The sequence below is a fragment of the Coptis chinensis genome, chromosome 6, assembly GCF_015680905.1.
Source record: "Coptis chinensis isolate HL-2020 chromosome 6, ASM1568090v1, whole genome shotgun sequence".
NCBI lineage: Eukaryota > Viridiplantae > Streptophyta > Magnoliopsida > Ranunculales > Ranunculaceae > Coptis > Coptis chinensis.
Window position 1 is genome coordinate 75,414,331 of NC_141461.1, and position 19,470 is coordinate 75,433,800.

Consider the following 19,470-nt stretch of genomic DNA (forward strand, 5'->3'; position numbering starts at 1 on the left):
ACTAAATAGAAAAAATACAAAGCAGCAGTAAAATAGATATCGAATAAGGCATCAAACGTCATTTGTTTCTTAGTTTTGACTTATTCCGTCATTTGTACTGATTTCCTATCAAATTCTAAAACGCATCCGGTGATGATTGCGAGAACCTGAAACTGAACCTGTTAGATTGTGGCCACATTTCAAATATCAATGGGCTCAGTCAGTACTCAATAGAGCCTAAAGTATCTCTTCTCTGTTACCATTGCTAATGCCATAATGTCTAATTGGAGATATGGGAAGAAAAGATGTATATGAACTGTTGAACAACCCTATGCTGTAAAGGTGCACCTAGGCCAACGCCAATTATCTAAGCCTACCTTGCGCTTGAGGTTGTACACACTCACGTCTAAGGGCATACTATCTGCAAGGCCCGTCACAGACCAAAGCTTTAATTGCATACAGACAACCTCAGAGGGGAAAAACCTTCTTGTGTGTCCCCCATGTATTTACTTCAGAAAAGACAAATAACCTCCTATCTCTTGTTAGATCTTGACTATCCTCAACGATGCCAATAAGAAGGTCCATCTAAAATCTTTATAAGAATCTTTCATATAAAAGTATAACATAATTTCCTAGCCTTAAAAAACATACATTGTTTTTACCAAATTATTTAGGAAACATTGCCTAAACATTAAGCTTACAGACAACTCGTGGCAGAAGTTTGCATTACCTCATAAGTAGCATACACCTCAGTATTGAAACCAATCTCCTCTCCTTTTTCATTTGTACGAAAACCTCTTGGATGCCCATAATAAATTCCTGTCATCATTAAAAAATTAAAGAAGTGCACCGATCAACAAATTACTTTTTCAAAATATAAACTAACTGATTTTAGGTAATCGTTTAAGATAAGTTGAGATGCGCTATGATAACCTCCAATAAGCTCTCTAACAACTATGAGATCAACCCCCTCAGCAACTTCTTTCTTTAATGTTGAGGAGTCCACTAACTATTGAGAAAGGTCAATAGTTACACTTCTATTAATTAAAGGAGACGGATCCGTTTACCATGGTTTTTTATACCATGGTTTATACCATGCCCCTTTACAAGATAAGTTAAAAGTTAATATTTTGTGGATATGATATACTAACTATGGATAGCTAATCTACAAAAATTCGGCTCATTTAGAAACCTCTAACCTATTTAAAAATTGTTGACAACTTTGAATTTTTTTTAACGGCCAGATTTTTTGATTTTGCAATCATCTTTTGACATTATTAAACACCATCAAATGAGCTGAGCTTTTGTGGAGGTAATCTTCATTGTCTGTTGGACATATCCGCAAAAAATTAGGTTCTAATTTGTCTTATGGGTGAAGTTATGGGGCATGGTATAAACCAAGGTATGAAAACCATGGTATATTGATCCCTCCCCTTAATTAAAATAATAAATATAATTAAAATGCAATTGTAACAGCATCTAAGCATATTACTTGTGGCAAAACAGTTTCAGGTCGCAGATTCGTGAATACACCAAGACCCACTCGAAGCTGAAGTAACCAATTTTTGGCTTCAAATGTTTCTCATTACTATCCCACTTATACCCTCCAATGGCACCAAGAAGAATAGCATGAGATTGCTTAGCAACAGAAAGAGTTTAATCCGGCAAAGGAACACCAACTAAATCCAATGCAGCTCCACCAACTGGCATTTCCTTAAACTCAAAAATACCTACAAACACAACAATGAAGTTAATAAAGAAGCCCAAATGGCATGAACTTAATTATTATTATTATTATTATTATTATTAATTACCTTGTTGAGAAGCAGCAAGAGTGAGAACTTTTTTAGCAACAGAATTAACTTCAAGACCACTACCATCACCCGGAAGCAAAGTAATATTATACTCCCTATTACGTTTCAGTAATGAGCACCGGATTTTAGACCACTTGACTGATTTTGAATTAATATATGTGTTGACTTTCAGACTTAGTGGGTTATTATTAATCGCCTGACGAATACGTTGTGGGGGAGTTCGGGGTGTTTATTTTAAGCTTTTTTTTTATTATTATTTATTTATTTATTTATTTATTGAAGTGGGGTGTTTCACGAAGAGTGGGGTTTTGTTTCTATCAAGAAGAAAAAGAAGGTGGCGGTTAGGTTACGCTTAACGAAGAGTTAGGTTCTTTTTTTATTTGATAATTACTAAAATAGTCCGCGCGAATAATTGAAATAACGGGCGTAGAATTGAAATAACTGACGTAGTTTTATTTTATTTTTTTCCAACACACATAAAAAGACAATTTTGACTTATATTAAATTAGAGAGGACACCAAATTCAGGGTTATTTTGGTAAGAATAAAAGTAATTATTTTTCAAATAGAGACTATTTTAAAAACTTTGTTGACATGGCTCACTATGAGCATCCTGGGAGAATTGATATTAATATATATAGTTAGGATTCATTTCATAATCACACGAATTGGGCGAGGTTTGGAGTTTGGACCTAGATATATTTGATTAAAGTCATGTTGGCGGTTGGCCCATGCGTCATTTTCCCTCTACTTCTTTAGCTGGTACAAAAAGAAAGGGTATTAAGAAATATAAGAACGTAATAATCTATTTTCCATTTTCCAAAAGAACTAAACGAGAGCATTTTTTTTTTGAAGTTAAGATTAACAAGAAAAGAGTCCAGAGGACCAATTTGGGGAAAAAATAATTCTAGAGGACACTGTTTTTTGTGAGTAACTCACAAGGACAATTTTTGGGGAAAAGTAACTCACGAACCCACTATTTCAAAATTAGGAACCCTCAAGGACAAAATAAGTTGGCCTCCGGCCTTTTTACTTTTTTTAAATGCCAGTTATACCCTTCTGTAAAAATAACCCTCAAGGACAAATGGCCCTGATTTAAAATAAATATTTTTCGATTTTACCATTTCTGTCATTTTACTATGAACAATAAGTGTTCATACATTTTGCTGGTGTATGAACAATGAGTATGAACAATGATTGTTCATATCCAAATAGGTGAATGTATCTTATACAATATATTGATGTATAAACATTAAATGTTCATACCCAATCAATGTTCATACCCAAAGAACTATGAACATCGAATGTTCATACCCAATCAATATTCATACCCAAGGAATATGAACATTGAATGAACATTGTTCATACTCAATCAATGTTCATACCCAAAGGACTATGAACATTCAATGTTCATACTAATTACACCGGGTCGTTTCGTCTAGGCGGGCGTTAATTATTTCGCGTCAAGGGTATACTTGACATTTCATCTACCCGATCCATTTTTTATTTCGCGTCAAGAATATACTTGATCTTTCATCTATCCAGTCTTTGTGAGTTACGAAAAAAAAATGTATCTTTAAGAGTTACATTTTAAGCAGTTTTGTATTTGAGAGTCACTTCCCGTAAAATTAAATATTTCACAAAAACGTTTCAGAAGTGGCACTTTGACCAACTCAGCATGCCTAGGAGCTGTAATGCATTGTCAAACACTGCTAGAAATTCTGTAATGCTTTCCTTGATGACAACCTAAAGTTCAAAACGAACCTACACCTATCCCCTAGTTATAAAAGGAATTGCCCGTCAAGACTCAAGAGTAGAGACGCAGTTCTCGACACAACCAACCCACTATGCAAGTCCAGTTACCATCATGAAAGTGATAGTGTAATTTGCATATCATTTATCTCTATTTTTTATTATTATTATTATTATTCCACTGATCATGAATTCATGATGACCTATATTTGAAGTAAGGCGAAAAAAAAACGTAGGAGTAAGACATACAAAAGGAACAAAATTCAGAGAACGTCGTGAAACATCAAATATGCAGATTAACCATCCAACTATCCAAGTCAAATATGACTACCCAACCAAAGAATTCCACTAGGCGGTGCCGCCCAAACTAATGAGAAGATTGACAGATGTAACAATCCCATTTGCCAAATCAGTTCAAGTTTACCCCCTCTTCATCCAATCTTGAAGTCCAAAAGTAACATAAAAAGAGGCACTATAGTGGGAAAAAATGGTTTTTACATTATATAGATCGGGAAGGCCGGATGGAGTAACAAAAGCAATGAGCAACGAATATTGTGTTGACAGGCCTGTATTAACTTCTCATTCTAATATTACAGGAAAAAGACATTTAGGCGTTTGCCACACACAACAAGAACATGCCTATGCATTTATGCAATCTACAATGATTCCTTGTCACTTCGGCGGAATGAAGACAAGGTTGACATTCTTATTGTTTTAATTAAGTGCTAATAGAACTTTTCAGATTTTTTATTATAGAGATAATTAGAAGTGCTCGAGTTCGTAAAATAATCATTGTTAATAATCACCCCTGGCCACTGGGTGACCGATATAGGCCAACAGAAAACATGTTTAGGTCCCTAAGAGGAGCAATTGGATAATCAACCAAAATCTCTCGGTGAAGGGTACTAGAAATTCTGTTTGCCAAAGAAGCAACGCGATCCTTACGCCACCTCGACTTAGTAGGAAAACAGAAAGGGTTGCTAGCTCCTTCAGGTGAGGAAATAGGAATGCACTCGCTTCATAATAGCACTCGCTGGTTACTGCGACTTGCGGTTCACATTTTATTCTTTCAAAATAAATATTGATGCATCTCTCTATCAATTCGGGATATAAGTCTCAGAATCTCTGTTGAAAGAGTACTCTATTTTAAGATACAGAAGATCTGGACTCTTAGTTTTCAATCTTGAAAGGACTGTACTGTTCATGATCATTATCTGTTGATGACAACTAACTTACCAGGGACGACGTGTTATTGCGGAAATTGGCTATATAATTGCTTAACATATCAAAATCACATAGAAGGTAGTTCATACATACACTATCTAGACCAAGTCTAGAAGCACTCGTACAAAAATTTGCTTTCATTCGGATGACGTATTTAAAAAAAATGATCCTTGACAGAAGATTTAAAATTCTACTTACTGAGAAATATGTTTTTCACTCAGTCATTTGAGTGGATTTTCAGATAAATATTGCCGTTCTGTTTAAGAGTTATACATTGAATACGATGATTAAAGAAATTTACATTGTTACTTTTAAGATCTCGAGCTATCAGGTTAACAATGATGATAAATTGAATATCCTGGCTAACAAATATAAGATCCTTATCCTGTTTAGTTTGTAATGCACACATTTAGAACCTAAAAGTTTTGTTTCTTGACTAGGTTTCTTTCATGACGCCTACCGTCATTGTCTTGTAGACAACCGAAAGCACTGGTGGGGGTTCTTGATCGAATCTGATCAAACCCATATGCACTTTCTCAAAGAAAAATAGAAATATGATATAGACGGTCATTGTCCAACACCGTGAATAATTCTGTAACTCGATTTCCTGGCGTAGACGAGTTGTTATCTTGTGAATGTGGGCAGGGAGATAGTTTTATTTTGACACTATAGATGGATTATACATTTACACTTCTAATTATGCTTCTAATTGTAAAAATTATTACTATCTTCACTATTATATGAAAGTACGTACTACACTTCAGAAAAAAAAATGGAAAGTTTTCTACCTCCACTAAGGCTTAAAGCCTGAAACCCACCTCTCCACAGGCATGCGTGCTGACAACATCACCTACGCACTAGTCTCTCCTCCATAGTAATTCATGAATCAGGGCATCACGCCATATCTATCTAGTAATTCATGAATCTTGCCATATCTATCAAGTGGGTCTCTTTGTGAATTCTTATCTCAGCCAGAATAACAGAGCAAATTACTACAAAGCACTCCACCTTTTGTTTTCAGTCTCAAGAAACAGAAACAAATAAAACTCTTAACATCAATAGTACTTGGACCACAAAACACAACATGCTTAATGCGCAAAAACCATTTGCATCAAATCGTCTTAAACGAGTCAATGTATATATTATATGTCATAATCAATGTTGCAGAATAGTGGTCAATTATGCATCGGTCTGAATAGACATGTGAGTATCAATCACTTTCTACGGTTCCCATTGCCCGACTGAATCTCAACCTCTCATCCCACTACAGCAATGGCGTAGGGGAGCAATCCAATTGAGACAAATTTAAGTCAGTTGTAAGTGTCTTCATTTGTAATTTGCCAAACAAGGAAACAAACAATATCAAAGTGGTCAAGGGGGGTGGGGTCTTTTATTCTGTTTTCTTTCCTTGTTTTTCAGTAATTTAGGTTGTGCTCTAAGGGTAGTTTTGCATCTTAATCTTATAAATATTAACCTTCCATTGTCTTTGTGACTACCTTTCACTAATAACCAAAAACAACCAACCTTCCTTAGTTCCTTCACTAAGAATAGCATTAGAAAAGGCATGGGGAATTGTTTGGTCCTTCAAGATAAGTTTGTTAAGATCATGAAGACAGATGGCAAGATACTTGAATATCAGACACCTTTAAGAGTTCAACAAGTGTTATCAGAATTCACTGGCCATGCCATCTCAGATTCTCTTCCAGTACAGCAGCATCTTTGCGCAGACACTGACATGCTTAGCGGGCACCTCTACTATCTTCTCCCACCACCTTTACCAACAAAAGAAGCCGACAAGAGTATGACAGTATCAAGTACAAAGGAAGAAACCAAGCAAGGAACTGGTGTTGTGAGGATTAAGATAGTCATAACTAAGCAAGAGTTAAATGAGATGCTAGCTAAGGGAGGAATACCCTCAGTTGATGACATGGTGTCACAGCTTCAAAAGAAAACCAAAGATGAGGTTGATGGTGACAGGAATTGCAATGGAAGGAAGCCTGTTTTACAAAGTATACCTGAATGACAGAAAACCTGTCTCTTTCCTTTTAGTTTTACTTTACTAACTTATAGACTTCAAACGGCAGTTACTTAATAGACATGTATAGTTTTAGACTTAAGTTATGTTTCCAGCTTTCACTTCTACGAGAAAAGCAAATGAACTAATGAACACAGTATCAGTTTAATGGTATCTGTCACCTTAGCATGTGTCCTTAAAAGCTACACTTAGAATGTGTATATTAATGCAAAACATGTTTAAGAGAACAATCAAATACATGGAAATTATATTTCATTTGTTTCGGAACATATATATTCAAGAGGCAAAAACTAAACTGTTTTAAATCAAACAACACCTTAGGTCGCGGTTGTGAACTCGCGATCCAAACCCTCACTCAGCAGAACCACACCAGTTCTGAATCAACTGGAGGTCTCGACATGCTGAAAAGATTACACCTGCGTAAGATACCCCACGTTTTATTTTCAGTTTTTCACTAAAAGGAAAAGAGTGGCAAAATCCCATTGTCACTGTAGCAAATCTGGGTTCTAATATCTAATATGAATATGCTTAATGATAAGGGCAACTAGATATCAGTGTTGCCCTATTATTTTGATAATGCATGTATTTTTCTATTTGTACCCAGTGGGAGTTCTCTTCATTACTTTTTTACCAAAATAGTGGAGTGATGGTGCTGATGAATATATGATAAGAGGTCAGGAAATTGCTCCGATAGAATCACCTTCAACTTTGTCAGTGTGACTATTGTTTTAGCCAAGTGCTAGACAAAATGACCAATTAAAATCATTCATTTTATTTTACTTGAGGTTACGCATCCAGATAACCAGTCTAACTTTAATGCTTCTGACAGCTCTTCTCAACTATTTTATTCCATTTTTTTTAATAAAGTCAAGTCTAGTCTTAAAATCTTAGGATTTTGGGTTTCAATCCAACACAGCATCCCTACAATTATAGTGTAACTAGGGATTAGCCCCTTCACCATTTATTAAGAGTTTATCCCCTTGACTGATACTCCCTAGAATCACAGTGCTGCCATGTCAGAACTTGCAGTCTTTAACTACATTTCATCCTTTTTTGTACGATTTTGGTGGTGAAACACCAAAGCATTCCCACTTTTAATTCAATTTGCAAAGTTGCAAGAAACCAGCAGACACAAATTTGTTTCATCTTGCCAACTAATCTTGTTATTAAGTGCAAACAGTGAGCTTATAGAGTTAATCTGCTTCGTTTAAGAACAAATGTGACTGAAGACACTAATCATAAATTTTCTTGTCCTCCCCCCAACAGACACGCACAATGAAGTAAAAAGACAAAATTACCAATTTTAAATATATATATATATATATTCTTGTCAAATTTTGTACTTAAGCATAAAAACTAAATCATAATTCATAAATAGTTATTTTTTTTTATTTTTTTTTTCAAATGACTATTTCATAAATATTTATCTCAATTCAATTAATAAATACAAATGGATTCCTGAAATCACTAACCATAAAACACAGTGATAGCCCCCACCACACCAAAAAAAAAGGAATTATGAACTACTGAAGGGTAGAAATCGTCTCATAAGACAAATGAGATCATCCAACCATTGTTTAGTCCACAGATAAAAACTTGAAAATAAAGAAAAGGAATTCAATCAGGCAACCCTTTAGTGCAAGAAAATTTAGCTGATGATCATGTACTGTTCTATACCAAAAGCAAAGTAAACAACAAGTGAATCCTCATTGGCAACAAAAAAAGAATTACACAATAGGAAAGGTAAAGTGTACATGCCTGATAGCAGCTACATGTATAGAAACTTTGACAGTATAAGCATGTCTGGGGCCCACTAGACTGCCACGGACTCTTGCTTCTTATGCCAAGCTACGACATCTTTGTATGCGATATCACCGCCGAAAATATCCAAAGCACTTCCCACGGTTACATCAACCCTACCTGCACCTGCCACCTTTATCCTCTCCAAGTCGGCCATCGTCATAACTCCACCAGCATAAGTTACAGGAATCTAACATAAAAACAGAACACATCATAGCTTGTCCATGTCTTTAAACGGTGTAAATACGTGCATAAAAGGAAAAATTGTAAGTTCTGAACACATCATTAGTAGAGATGGGGATCATGTAGTGTATAATTCAATTGAGTGGTGCTCAAAGTTCCAACTTTATAACATTAATGATCAGTAACCGGTTCACTTAAAATGACACCTCCTTATATACGATCTAGATATACGAACAATGGATTTAAATATACATGATAGTGTAAGAAAGTATCTAGTTTAAACTACATATTCTAAACCGTGTTCGTCCTTGAATAATGAAGACAAAATTTTCAGATGTTGTCCCATAAATTGTCTCCATAAGAAAAACATAACAAATAGTATATAGTCTAAACTAAATATTATAAACCATGTTCATCCTTGAATAATGAAGACAAAATTTTCAAATGTTGTCCCAGCCATTGTCTCCATAAGAAAAACATAGGAGAAACAATTGTTCAAAAAATCCATAAAATAGTATGCCATTCTAAACTAACATATTCCAAATGGTTAATGAGTTAGGTCATGTTTGGTAGACGTTACATGCATTACAAATTGTGAGTAGGTGACATGGAGTACGAGGTAGATAAGATTGATGTTTGGTGCATGGAGGTGGACTCCAAATATATGAACTCATTACCAAGAAAGTATATTAACATAAAAAGTGGACCAGTTTTGCAGCTTCGTACAAAAAAAACATTGGTCGCCCATATATTGTACCCTGTAGAGTCGTACCAAAGATACAATCTAGATAAACTCCACAAGGCATCGAGTACATACTATTCTGAATAAGCAGTTGAATTCTTCATCAATATGTTTATGGTAAATGACTTGATAAGATTAACATGAAAAGGATACTACCTCTAGAACAAGAAAGACTTTGAATCACAGCTAACATCAAATGCGAAGGCACATTTCAGTAGCATTTTATATAATAACTGACAATGAAATAGTGTTGGGACAAAGGAAGCCAAATCCTTCTCTACTGTTCATTCTCTAGCAGATTGGGCCAAGGATAGAAAACAAAGGAAATTAAAAAGAAAAAAACAACACCAAGCAATGTTGATATAGTACATAGTACATACGGGAGAGTGCCTGCCAAGCAATGCAACAAGTTCTTCATCAATTCCTAGCCTGCAAATAAATATGCAGTCAAAATTGCCTTTCGTAGATGAACATATATTAGACTAGTGATACTTGCAAGTTGCATCGGTTTCAAAAACTGATTTTAATATGTCATTTTATTTTATTTTTTTAATCGGTAAATAGAAACATAGAAACAGTAGGATGAGATATCCTTACAATGGAAATCTAAAAGAAAAAAACAAAGTACATAAGAACCAAAACACAACGATCTCAAGTCAAAATATCTTCCCATCTACACACGAAGTGCTCAAAAGGAATGTTACTAGTTTTCCTCGTGAACTTTGGCCCAGAAAAATAAGAGGCCTTTAATCGACACGATCGCAAAACACAACGATCTCAAGTCAAAATATCTTCCCATCTACACACGAAGTGCTCAAAAGAAATATTACTAGTTTTCCTCATGAACTTTGGCCCAGAAAAATAAGAGGCCTTTAATCGACACGAACGCATCCTCCAAAGATGCCACAACCCCCTCAAAAGTCCTTCTATTCCTTTCCATCCATAGGCCCCACAAGACCGCAAATGGTATCATACTCCATATACGTCTTCCCCTTTGAGATTGCAAATCCGAAGACCAAGAGGTTAACATACCTTTAACCGAACTTGGAGTAAGCCATAGACTACCTGACCCCTGAATCAGATTTATCCTTTGTTCTTTTTTTTCCCTGTTTTTTTTTATAGTTAGAACCTTTATTCCCTAATTTCCCTTAAATCCCTTTTTCCTTGATGAGGGTGGGAATTGAACCTAAGACCTTGGCCCCAACCTCCCAAGTCATAAAAAGTGATTTCCTATTTGCAAATACTTGCCTGCTGAGAAATATTTTAGCATATTTGCTGATTCTAAGGACAGTCTTCTTTATTGTGATTTCTGAGAGAAACAGATAACAACAAAACCTTCATGCCTTGCCATAATAGCCAAAGGCATGTGAAGTAAAATTTACAACAATTGAAAAGAATAAGAAAATTTACAACAATGGAAAAGAATAAGAAAACTGACCTCTTTCCCTCGACATCAACTCCATGAACTAGAAACTCGTCAGCATGTACAGCAAGAAATTCCAAAGTTTCCTCATCAAGATATACATTGCTGAACTTCTGCCACCTATCAGTGACAATTGCATATTTCCCACCCTGAAAAATATAATACATAACCAATTAAAGGAAATAAATTTCTTACCCTGAAATAAATTTCTATATAAACAATTAAACAAATTTCCGACCTTTCGATACTAACTAACTGTTATTAAGATTTTCATTGTTGTCCTACATCATAAAACTTGCCTTCTTGTGGAGATTTAGAAGTTAGAACATCACATTAACATTTTTTGTGGCACATGTAACATTGTATTAGTGTTATTACTTTAGTTGCAAATTCCTGTCTAATAACAGTAAATGTTTATAACAGCTAAGATCATGCATACCTTCCTTCTGCAGCTCAAATCCAACACCAACCTCCTCCTTCCAATATTACAGATAAGATCTTTGAGCCTTTGAAGGTCCATATGTCCATTATTGAAAACATACTGCAATGAAATTGAGAAGCTTAATGAAAGAACACAAGTTTATACCAATAAAATACCAGTAAATTCTTCTGCGGATAGATTTAATTTTTTATGTTAAAAAGTTTCAACTGAAAACACAAGGCCCAACTGAAGAGTGCTTACTTGTGTTATAGTTCAGAGTTCCACACAATGCCTTTTGAAATTGAATATCCTATTGTTCTGTCCTTCAAATTTACCAATACAATTGCATATTTCACATGCTCAAATAATCACTTCCTCTTGGATGAGGGAAACACATGTAAATGTATCAATTAGCTTTGCCCAACTGAGTTAAGAACATCTCCAGGACCTATGTCTAAATCCTCCAGGAGTGGCAATGAAAATCAAATGCTCCATATCTCCCAAATTTCTTTTGCACTATTTAATAAGAGGGCATTATTTTGCAACCCAATGAGGTGTGACAGTTTATTACAAATTTCTGTTTCTTTCTCTTTTTTGGTTTGATCGGCAAACTGTCTACATTTACATATAACCATAATATCAACAATATAGGATGAGATATCCCAAGGAAGCACAGCAAGGGGAAACAAGAACACAAGAAAAACACAATGACAAATCTCAAATATGCCCACTAAGAAGAATAACAACAAGAAGAAGAAAGTGCGATCAATCTTGGCCGAGCAAGAAATCACATCTGAATAAAATTTCCTCAAAGAGTGTGACTCTCCACTCCTCCCAAAACTTCAACCAAAGGAAAATGAAATGTTTGACCGATATAATCATCCCCACCATAGACGTCACACAATCATCAAAGTGTCTTCTATTTCTTTCCAGCCACAGAGCCGACATGATAGCAAAGGGTAAGATGCTCCACAACTTACACCCCTACTTAGAATGGACTCTTAAGACCCAAGAAAGCAACAAATCTTTCACTGACCGAGGAACAACCCAAAACACCCCATAGTGACCACAAAATGACTCCATATCTGATATCTCCAATGAAAAAAGACATTGGGTGGATGAGAATGTGACTAACTGACTCTCCATCAGCCATACGCCCATACATAAAGGGCAGCAAAAGTTGACAGTTACCTTTTTTCTCCTAATAAGGTTATCTATTTAAGCGGACAATTACCTTGAATTTTCCATAATGATACTTGTTTGGTGTGACATATGTAAGAGGGCAGGAGAAGTAAGTCAATAACAAATTCCACATGAATGTGCAAATGGAGCACAAGGCGTGATTCAATGAGATTTTGGGATTTATATTATATTTCCCTTCTTTGACAGAATTAGCCATGGTTTACATCTGAAGTTCCCTCCATACTTCTCCCCACTAATACCTCCGAATAACAGATTTCCTAGTCAAAGAATCAGAACTAAGGGTAGTTCCAGGTAATTTTCTCAAAGTGACACTAAGACTGAATCAACTACATGACCACGTATTCTACAAACAGACGGGATTTCTTTCTTTTCGGTGTATCAGTGTATGTACGCTCAGGAGGGGGGTTCTTTACAGCTTGAGACATGGTTGATAAGTAATAAATGTGCCTCTCACGATCTAATACTAGACATTGGAATTATTTGTAAAAGTTGTAATATTATAGCTGATTGACTAATACACTGGCACAAAATAAATGCAGGAAACAGAATAACCCAAAAGATTGTGTGACATTCTTTGAACTGGCTAAGAACTTCATTGTAGTAAATTAGTATGAATTGCATACCGATGTAACAATGACATGGCTGGCCCCTTTCTCGATAAAACTCAAAGCATTGTCAGAATTGATCCCACCTCCAACTTGCAAACCTCCTAGAATATACCATTCCTCACAATAAGTTCAGCAGAAGGAAAAATATTATGAAAATATGAACAAGAACAAAATCTTACTCCCAACGCATGGATCAGCTTAACCCTGATCCTCCAATTCATGTAAAACAATGTAATACTGTTTATATTTCCACATGAAAAGGTTTTTGAAACAACATACCAGGATAGGCAAGCAAGGCGTCAATTGCTGCAGATCTGCTCAAATCATCTCCACCAAGTATTATTACATGACCACCTGTAAGTCCATCCTTTTTATACAAGTCCGCATATTCTGCAGCTGACTTATCCGATTCAAAATTTGTTACAAGATCAGACCCGCCATCTTTCAAATCATGAAGAGTAGATCCCACAATTTGTTTAACTTTTCCCTGAAACATATCACCCCAGTAAGTCTAATCCTATCTACATTGTCTCCAAGACTCCAAACCATTCAATATCTCAAATATACTAAGACCATGCAACCATATAATAATCATTATAAGATACTGACCTTGTGTATATCAATGCAAGGCCGGAAACGAACAGCAGCAACGCAATGAACTGAAAACCTGGACCCTGTAAATAAACAAGTAATAATAAATAAGTGGTTATAAAAGAATAACATTAAAAAACAAGTAATGAGTACGTACTTGAACACTTATATGGCACACTAGTGATAATAAACCTCTGTTTCTTTAGTGTGTAAATTGATTCCAAACCAAAACTCCGGACACAATTCATTCTTTATTGCCTGCGTGGAATTTTATCAAACAGGTAGAAAAAAAGAAGAATAAAAAAATGACATGTCAGCGAAAAGATTTATTGAGAAGAGTGTGTGTCACCTTTTAATTGGATTTTTTTTGTCGGTTTGTAGTCTGAGGGGTTCACTTTTACTGCAATTTTGCTAACGCTTAGTTTGCTTCTGGCCAAATCGGCACACGACACGTGTAAATTAGAAACGGGAACTGTTCTCAGTTAGCATTCTTCCTATTTTACCCTCTTCTCCCACCTCAACTGCCACAACCAACCAGTCCACCGCCGAACTGATAACCACAAATCTCAAACTCCAAACACAAAATCTAAATATCAGTCAACATATACAATGAAATTCTAAGAAATTGAACTTTCTTTTAGCAAGTATCATATTGAACACTCAAATTTTTTCGATCACATTTATGAAAATTTGAGAGGGTTATTTTTTCTTACCAGCAAAAAGAGCCGGCGGGAATAAAAACGAAAAACATAAAAAAAGGTGATGGTGGACGGTAGGACTGGTGGTAAGTGGTGGGAGGCAGTAGCAATAGAGGTAGAAAGCAAGGGCAAAATGGTGAGTCTTTTAATTCCTCATTTTTTTTTTGAGTTGTTTGGTATAAACGCGTCACGTTTTGGTTGGGCTGGAAGCAAACTAAGCATACAAACATTGTAGCAAAAATGAGCCCAAATACTTACACCTATGTTTTAACCGCAGGTAAGCGGTCCCAATGGTCTAATAATTATGTCGAATATAAAATGTAAATTAATTTCATTGCAAAAACAGAATTAATCAGGTCATTCCAACTTTTTTGAGTAACCCACATTTTTTTTACTACCTTTGGCAATGTACAGACAACTTTGGTAAACCAAATGGGGAAATCAGTTTACCAGCAACCCAAACAGATGCAGTCATTAACACTCAATAGAAACCAAACATTTGACACTAATCATTAACATCGTAAACAGTGTACAAAGGATAAAAACAACCGAACAAGTTTTCGTCCATTTCTAATTCATCATACATCACAAAACCAATAAAAAGTATTACTAAAAACACCAAATAAGAATAAAGAAAGCACCTCATGGTTAAACCAGGGATGCTTTTTCAACTCCCCTGCACTCAAAAAATAAGCAACGAATCAGTAGCATATATTGTAAACAAGAAAATAGTAGAACCAAGAGTTACCTGAAACGAAGGAACAATGACAACCCTAGAAAATTGAAGAGAGAAAGAAAATAGTTTTGAGGAGGCTTATAAACCCCTTCCTCTCATAGTTCGTGATTCCGAACGAAACTCCGGAATTCCGCTCGGAATTTCGGTTTTTCAAAAATCAAAAAATAGTTTTGAAATTCGGGGTCGAAATTTACTGGATTTCTTTTGATTTAAACCCCTTCCTCTAGAGTTAGGGTTGTAAAGTGGGCGGGTAACTTTAGGCCCAATATTGAGGATCCAGCCTGGAAGTCTTGGACAATTGGATCTATGGCTCGATCCGCTTGTTTGTAACAACTCACGTGAGAGAGAGTATACGTAATACTTTGTCAAATGTACGTATTTACTATGTGTCTTCAGTACCAATATGAGGAAGGAGCTTAGGATTCAAGATGCTGAACACAGAGAACTCCGTGCAAATGTGCATTCAGACGACTCTGTCATTATGATAAGGTGCCGTACTGTTATTTTGTTGTGCTTTTATCCTTAGATATATATTATAGTTATACCCTCTTGGCTCTATTTTTCAAGGCTTTACAGAGTCTCCAACTTTTTCTAAACTCTAATATTAATTACGGGAAAAAAAAAATCAAAATCTTTATCCTTAGATATATATTATAGCTGAATCCTCTTGGCTCTATTTTTAGAGCCTTTAGAGAGTGTCCACGTCATACAACTAATTACTAAAATTTAGAGTGAAAAATCGGAAGTTTCGAAAACTTTTGACGAAAAAATAGGAGAGCAAAAGATAAAAAAGCGCAAGATCAGTGATCGGTGCTTAACTTTTGACGAAAAAATAGGAGAGCAAAAGATAAAAAAGCAATCTCTGTTTCGTAACTTATTGGTCATGAATCCAGCTTCGCATCAATTTCAAATTCCTCACAAACTATCAGTATGTTTGTAGCAGCTTCCCCTAAGGCTAGATTCCATTCGATGAGGATATATTTGGTGGAGTCATCTGGAGATTTGTTGCAAGTCAGAAGGATATTGGACAGTAAAGGCTAAACTTACTTCATTGCTGAGTTAAGAGGTTATTCTCTCAGTTAAAAGTTGGAATACTATATATGCTTGGCGAGTTCGCCAATTTGAGGATTTGGTTTGTGCATAGACACCGCCAAGAAGCCTTTGGTAGCTTTCAATTGTTCCCCATAGAATTGAGGGTGTAACAGTAGCTGTAAGTATTATTGGTAAATGGTAATTGTCAATAAATGGTTTGGTGTCATTGCCTCCCCATGTCTCAGGCGTAGCGACATTGCTAAAAGCCACACACCAAGATTGGTCACCAGCGAGAATCAAATCAGCAATGATGACTACGTCTTATGTAGTAGACCACAATGGGAAACAGTTAGTTGATGACAGTACTGGCGACTTAGCTACAGTGTTGCATTATGGATCACGGTACATCGATCCTGATGGAAATGGAAATGTGCCCAGAGAATTTGGAGGTTGCAGCATGAGATTTCAATGAAGCAGAAACACTAGAACATAATGGAAATGCATGATTCATTTGAAACTCCTCAAGAATTTTGTGTTGTCACTAAAATTTACACAAGTAATTGGCTTATTTTATGGATTGTTTTTATGTTTTTTTTTTTTTTATTTGTTGATGGAAATGTTAGCTAATGTGACTAATTTGTTAAAGGGAGAAATTTTTGAAGTTTTTGGGGATGATTAATGCTTTCTGCGACCTCGAAATCATGTCATTTTTAACACCAAGCCTTCTTATCTCAGTGGTAGAGCGCGTGGCTTTTAACCATGTGGTCGTGGGTTCAATCCCCACAGAAGGCGCTACTTTCATGAGTTTATACCCAAAAAAAAAAACCAATGGCCTTACAGTTCTTTAAAATGGATTTGAGTATGATATAAGTTAAGGTTTGCCTTAACACATCCAAATCTTCCGAAGTCAATGCGGTAGCAGCCACTGTCCCGACCTTTTCTTTCACTAAACCCACCTTATATGCCCCCGTGGTTTCCCAACAAAGTCTTCCTCCTGCTACTTGGTAGCTAGTCAAATATCATCGCTTTGGGCGGTGACCTATAAGGCCTCCTAGGAATTTGACACCATTGAGACAACCTTACTGGCAGGTTCTCTTTTGGTCGAAAGGGGGCTCTAAGGCTCCCATCACCCTCTTCCTACGGCCTCCACCATTGATTTACTACTTGATATGGGCATAGGTTCAAGTTAAACTGAACCACAAGGAGCCAACACTACTACTCATAACAATGTCGAGTACTCTTGATTTGTAGTTGAAATTGTTTTAAAATTTAGCTTAATAGTATGGGCTTATGTAGTATACAAAGTTTATATGGAGACTTACGTAGTAAGAAATTTAGAATTTTATGTAGTTGCATCGATTGTAGTTTTCTTCCGATGAAATTTTTGGACTATCGTTTGTATATTTTACTCGACTTCTATGTTAGATAAACTTTCTATGTGAGTTCTTAACTTACGAGTCAAGGAATGCGACTACTAATAGATGAAAGTTCAGCACAAGGGTTCAGAAGAAGATGCCAGGTTTACCACAAAGAAATGTTCAATTTAATAGTAATAATAATAATGCTTATTTGACAACATGCTCTACCGGATCAATTTCGAGTAACGGAATCTGGTCTAAGCATCCGGATGATATTGGTTTTGATCAGCTTCAGAAGGTATACTATATTTAATTGTTGTGTGTTTTTTAGATTGAATTAATTGGATTGGATATTGGAATTTTTAATTTGTTGGATATAAGAAATTGAGAATGTGAATTTGATAGAGATAATACAAAGTGGTTTTTTTTACAATGGTTGAGTCTTTTATAATTTTCTGATATTGTGATGTAGTTCTGGAACGAGTTGCCGCCTCATGCGCGGCAGGAGCTTTTGAAGATTGATAAGCAGACGTTATTGGAGCAAGCGAGGAAGAATTTGTATTGCTCTAGATGTAATGGGTTGCTACTTGAAGGTTTTTCCCAAATTGTTATGGATGGAAAGTCTCAGCAACTTGAAGGCGGGCATGTGGCGAATGGAAGAATGTCAAGTGTGAGTAGTGAAAGTGATGTTGGAGTTACTACAAAGATTTCAGTTTGTGAGGATGACAACCAAGATCCATCTGTTCACCCCTGGGGAGGTTTGATAGCAACTCGAGAAGGCATACTTTCACTTTTGGACTGCTTTTTAGAAGCCAAGTCGCTCAAGGCACTCCAGAATGTAAGTGTTAATGTCTTACCCTGGTCATCCTATCAGACACATGTCGTCTGAGTTATGGTCATCCTCATTTTTTGACATTTTTATGTTTGATTCAGGTATTCAACGGTGCACGTGTGAGGGAACGTGAACGTGAACTGCTCTATCCTGATGCCTGTGGTGGGGGTGGTCGGGGATGGATAAGCCAAGGAGCAACTAACTACGGCAGAGGGCATGGAACCAGAGAAAGTTGTGCTTTGCATACTGCTAGCTTTGTATGCAAGAAGGTATTTGGGGAATACCCATCTGACCGATGTTGATCCAGTCTATATGAATTTCACACCTAAATCAGGACTTGGATCGAAATTAGTGAAGAAGGGGAGGAGAGTAGGCATTGAGCTTCAGAAATCATGTGGATCAAAATCATGTGGATCATTATCTTCAAATGGAAATCAAGAAGAGAACAACATGTCGGCATTTTCGACAAAGGAGAATCTGACACCGATAGTCCTGAGTGATTCTAGATTGAAGAAACCTCTATCTGGAAGTCGATTACGATAGGAAGCAGATGTAATTTTGAGCAAAAGAAAAGCAGGAAGGGTACCATTTCAACCTCTGTTTGTCAACACCATGAGCAGTAGCATATCGAAGCTTCAGGTCTTAAGGCTACTAGAAGCGACATCTCGGTCGAATGAATGACCAAACAAATTGAGATCAACGCTCCATATCTTTCTTTGTAAGTCAATTTCCATACATGAGTTGGTATGTCTTTATGTTTATTATGCTATATACAGCTTGAATTGTTTGCTTACGTTATCTGCGAGAACCGGTCATTTAGAGAGAAAATAGGATGTGGTACATGGTGGTGGACACAAATTGTCTTTTGAACAAAGAGTCCGGAAAGGTCTCTGCGGCTACTACAAGGCCTAAAGGGCACCCGACTTATTGTTCCTAGGATGGGTAAGTGAATGAGTTATTTATTATCTGTTATATGATGCATTTAATGCATTGGCCTATTAATTAAAATTTGTAACGTGTTTGTTGCTCTATAATATTGT

General features: G+C 36.1%; 3 protein-coding genes and 1 non-coding gene across 9 annotated transcripts; 3 read left to right on the forward strand and 1 right to left on the reverse strand.

Annotated features, from left to right (window-relative positions):
- The first annotated feature begins 6,202 nt into the window (after positions 1-6,202).
- LOC147494471 (uncharacterized) lies at positions 6,203-6,968 on the forward strand. Its single transcript, XM_086568877.1, has one exon. The coding sequence runs from the start codon at positions 6,333-6,335 to the stop codon at positions 6,789-6,791; it is 459 nt and encodes a 152-aa protein (XP_086425003.1). The 5' UTR covers positions 6,203-6,332; the 3' UTR covers positions 6,792-6,968.
- A 52-nt stretch (positions 6,969-7,020) lies between these two features.
- On the reverse strand, positions 7,021-15,282 carry LOC147494472 (1-(5-phosphoribosyl)-5-[(5-phosphoribosylamino)methylideneamino] imidazole-4-carboxamide isomerase HISN3, chloroplastic-like). 6 transcript variants are annotated; one of them, XR_015199860.1, is made up of 12 exons: positions 15,221-15,281; positions 15,114-15,148; positions 14,124-14,345; positions 13,932-14,032; positions 13,793-13,857; positions 13,463-13,670; positions 13,199-13,284; positions 11,391-11,492; positions 10,967-11,100; positions 9,909-9,957; positions 8,562-8,793; positions 7,021-7,219 (listed from the first exon to the last, which is right to left on the reverse strand). XR_015199860.1 is itself a non-coding variant. In XM_086568876.1 (11 exons), the coding sequence occupies exons 4-11, from the start codon at positions 14,020-14,022 to the stop codon at positions 8,617-8,619; spliced, it is 912 nt and encodes a 303-aa protein (XP_086425002.1). In that variant the 5' UTR covers positions 14,023-14,032; positions 14,124-14,345; positions 15,114-15,148; positions 15,221-15,282; the 3' UTR covers positions 8,407-8,616. The 6 variants fall into 6 exon arrangements, 2 of the variants coding, with proteins under 2 accessions (XP_086425002.1, XP_086425001.1); XR_015199861.1 differs by lacking the exon at positions 14,124-14,345 and having other exon boundaries at positions 15,221-15,276; XR_015199859.1 differs by lacking the exons at positions 15,114-15,148; positions 15,221-15,281 and adding an exon at positions 14,488-14,708.
- A 1,678-nt stretch (positions 15,283-16,960) lies between these two features.
- On the forward strand, positions 16,961-17,032 carry TRNAK-UUU (transfer RNA lysine (anticodon UUU)). The gene has a single exon. It is a non-coding gene; the product is annotated as a tRNA-Lys (tRNA).
- A 277-nt stretch (positions 17,033-17,309) lies between these two features.
- LOC147494474 (uncharacterized) lies at positions 17,310-19,030 on the forward strand. Its single transcript, XM_086568872.1, has 3 exons — positions 17,310-17,896; positions 18,071-18,436; positions 18,532-19,030. The coding sequence occupies exons 1-3, from the start codon at positions 17,753-17,755 to the stop codon at positions 18,730-18,732; spliced, it is 711 nt and encodes a 236-aa protein (XP_086424998.1). The 5' UTR covers positions 17,310-17,752; the 3' UTR covers positions 18,733-19,030.
- The last annotated feature ends 440 nt before the right edge of the window (positions 19,031-19,470 follow it).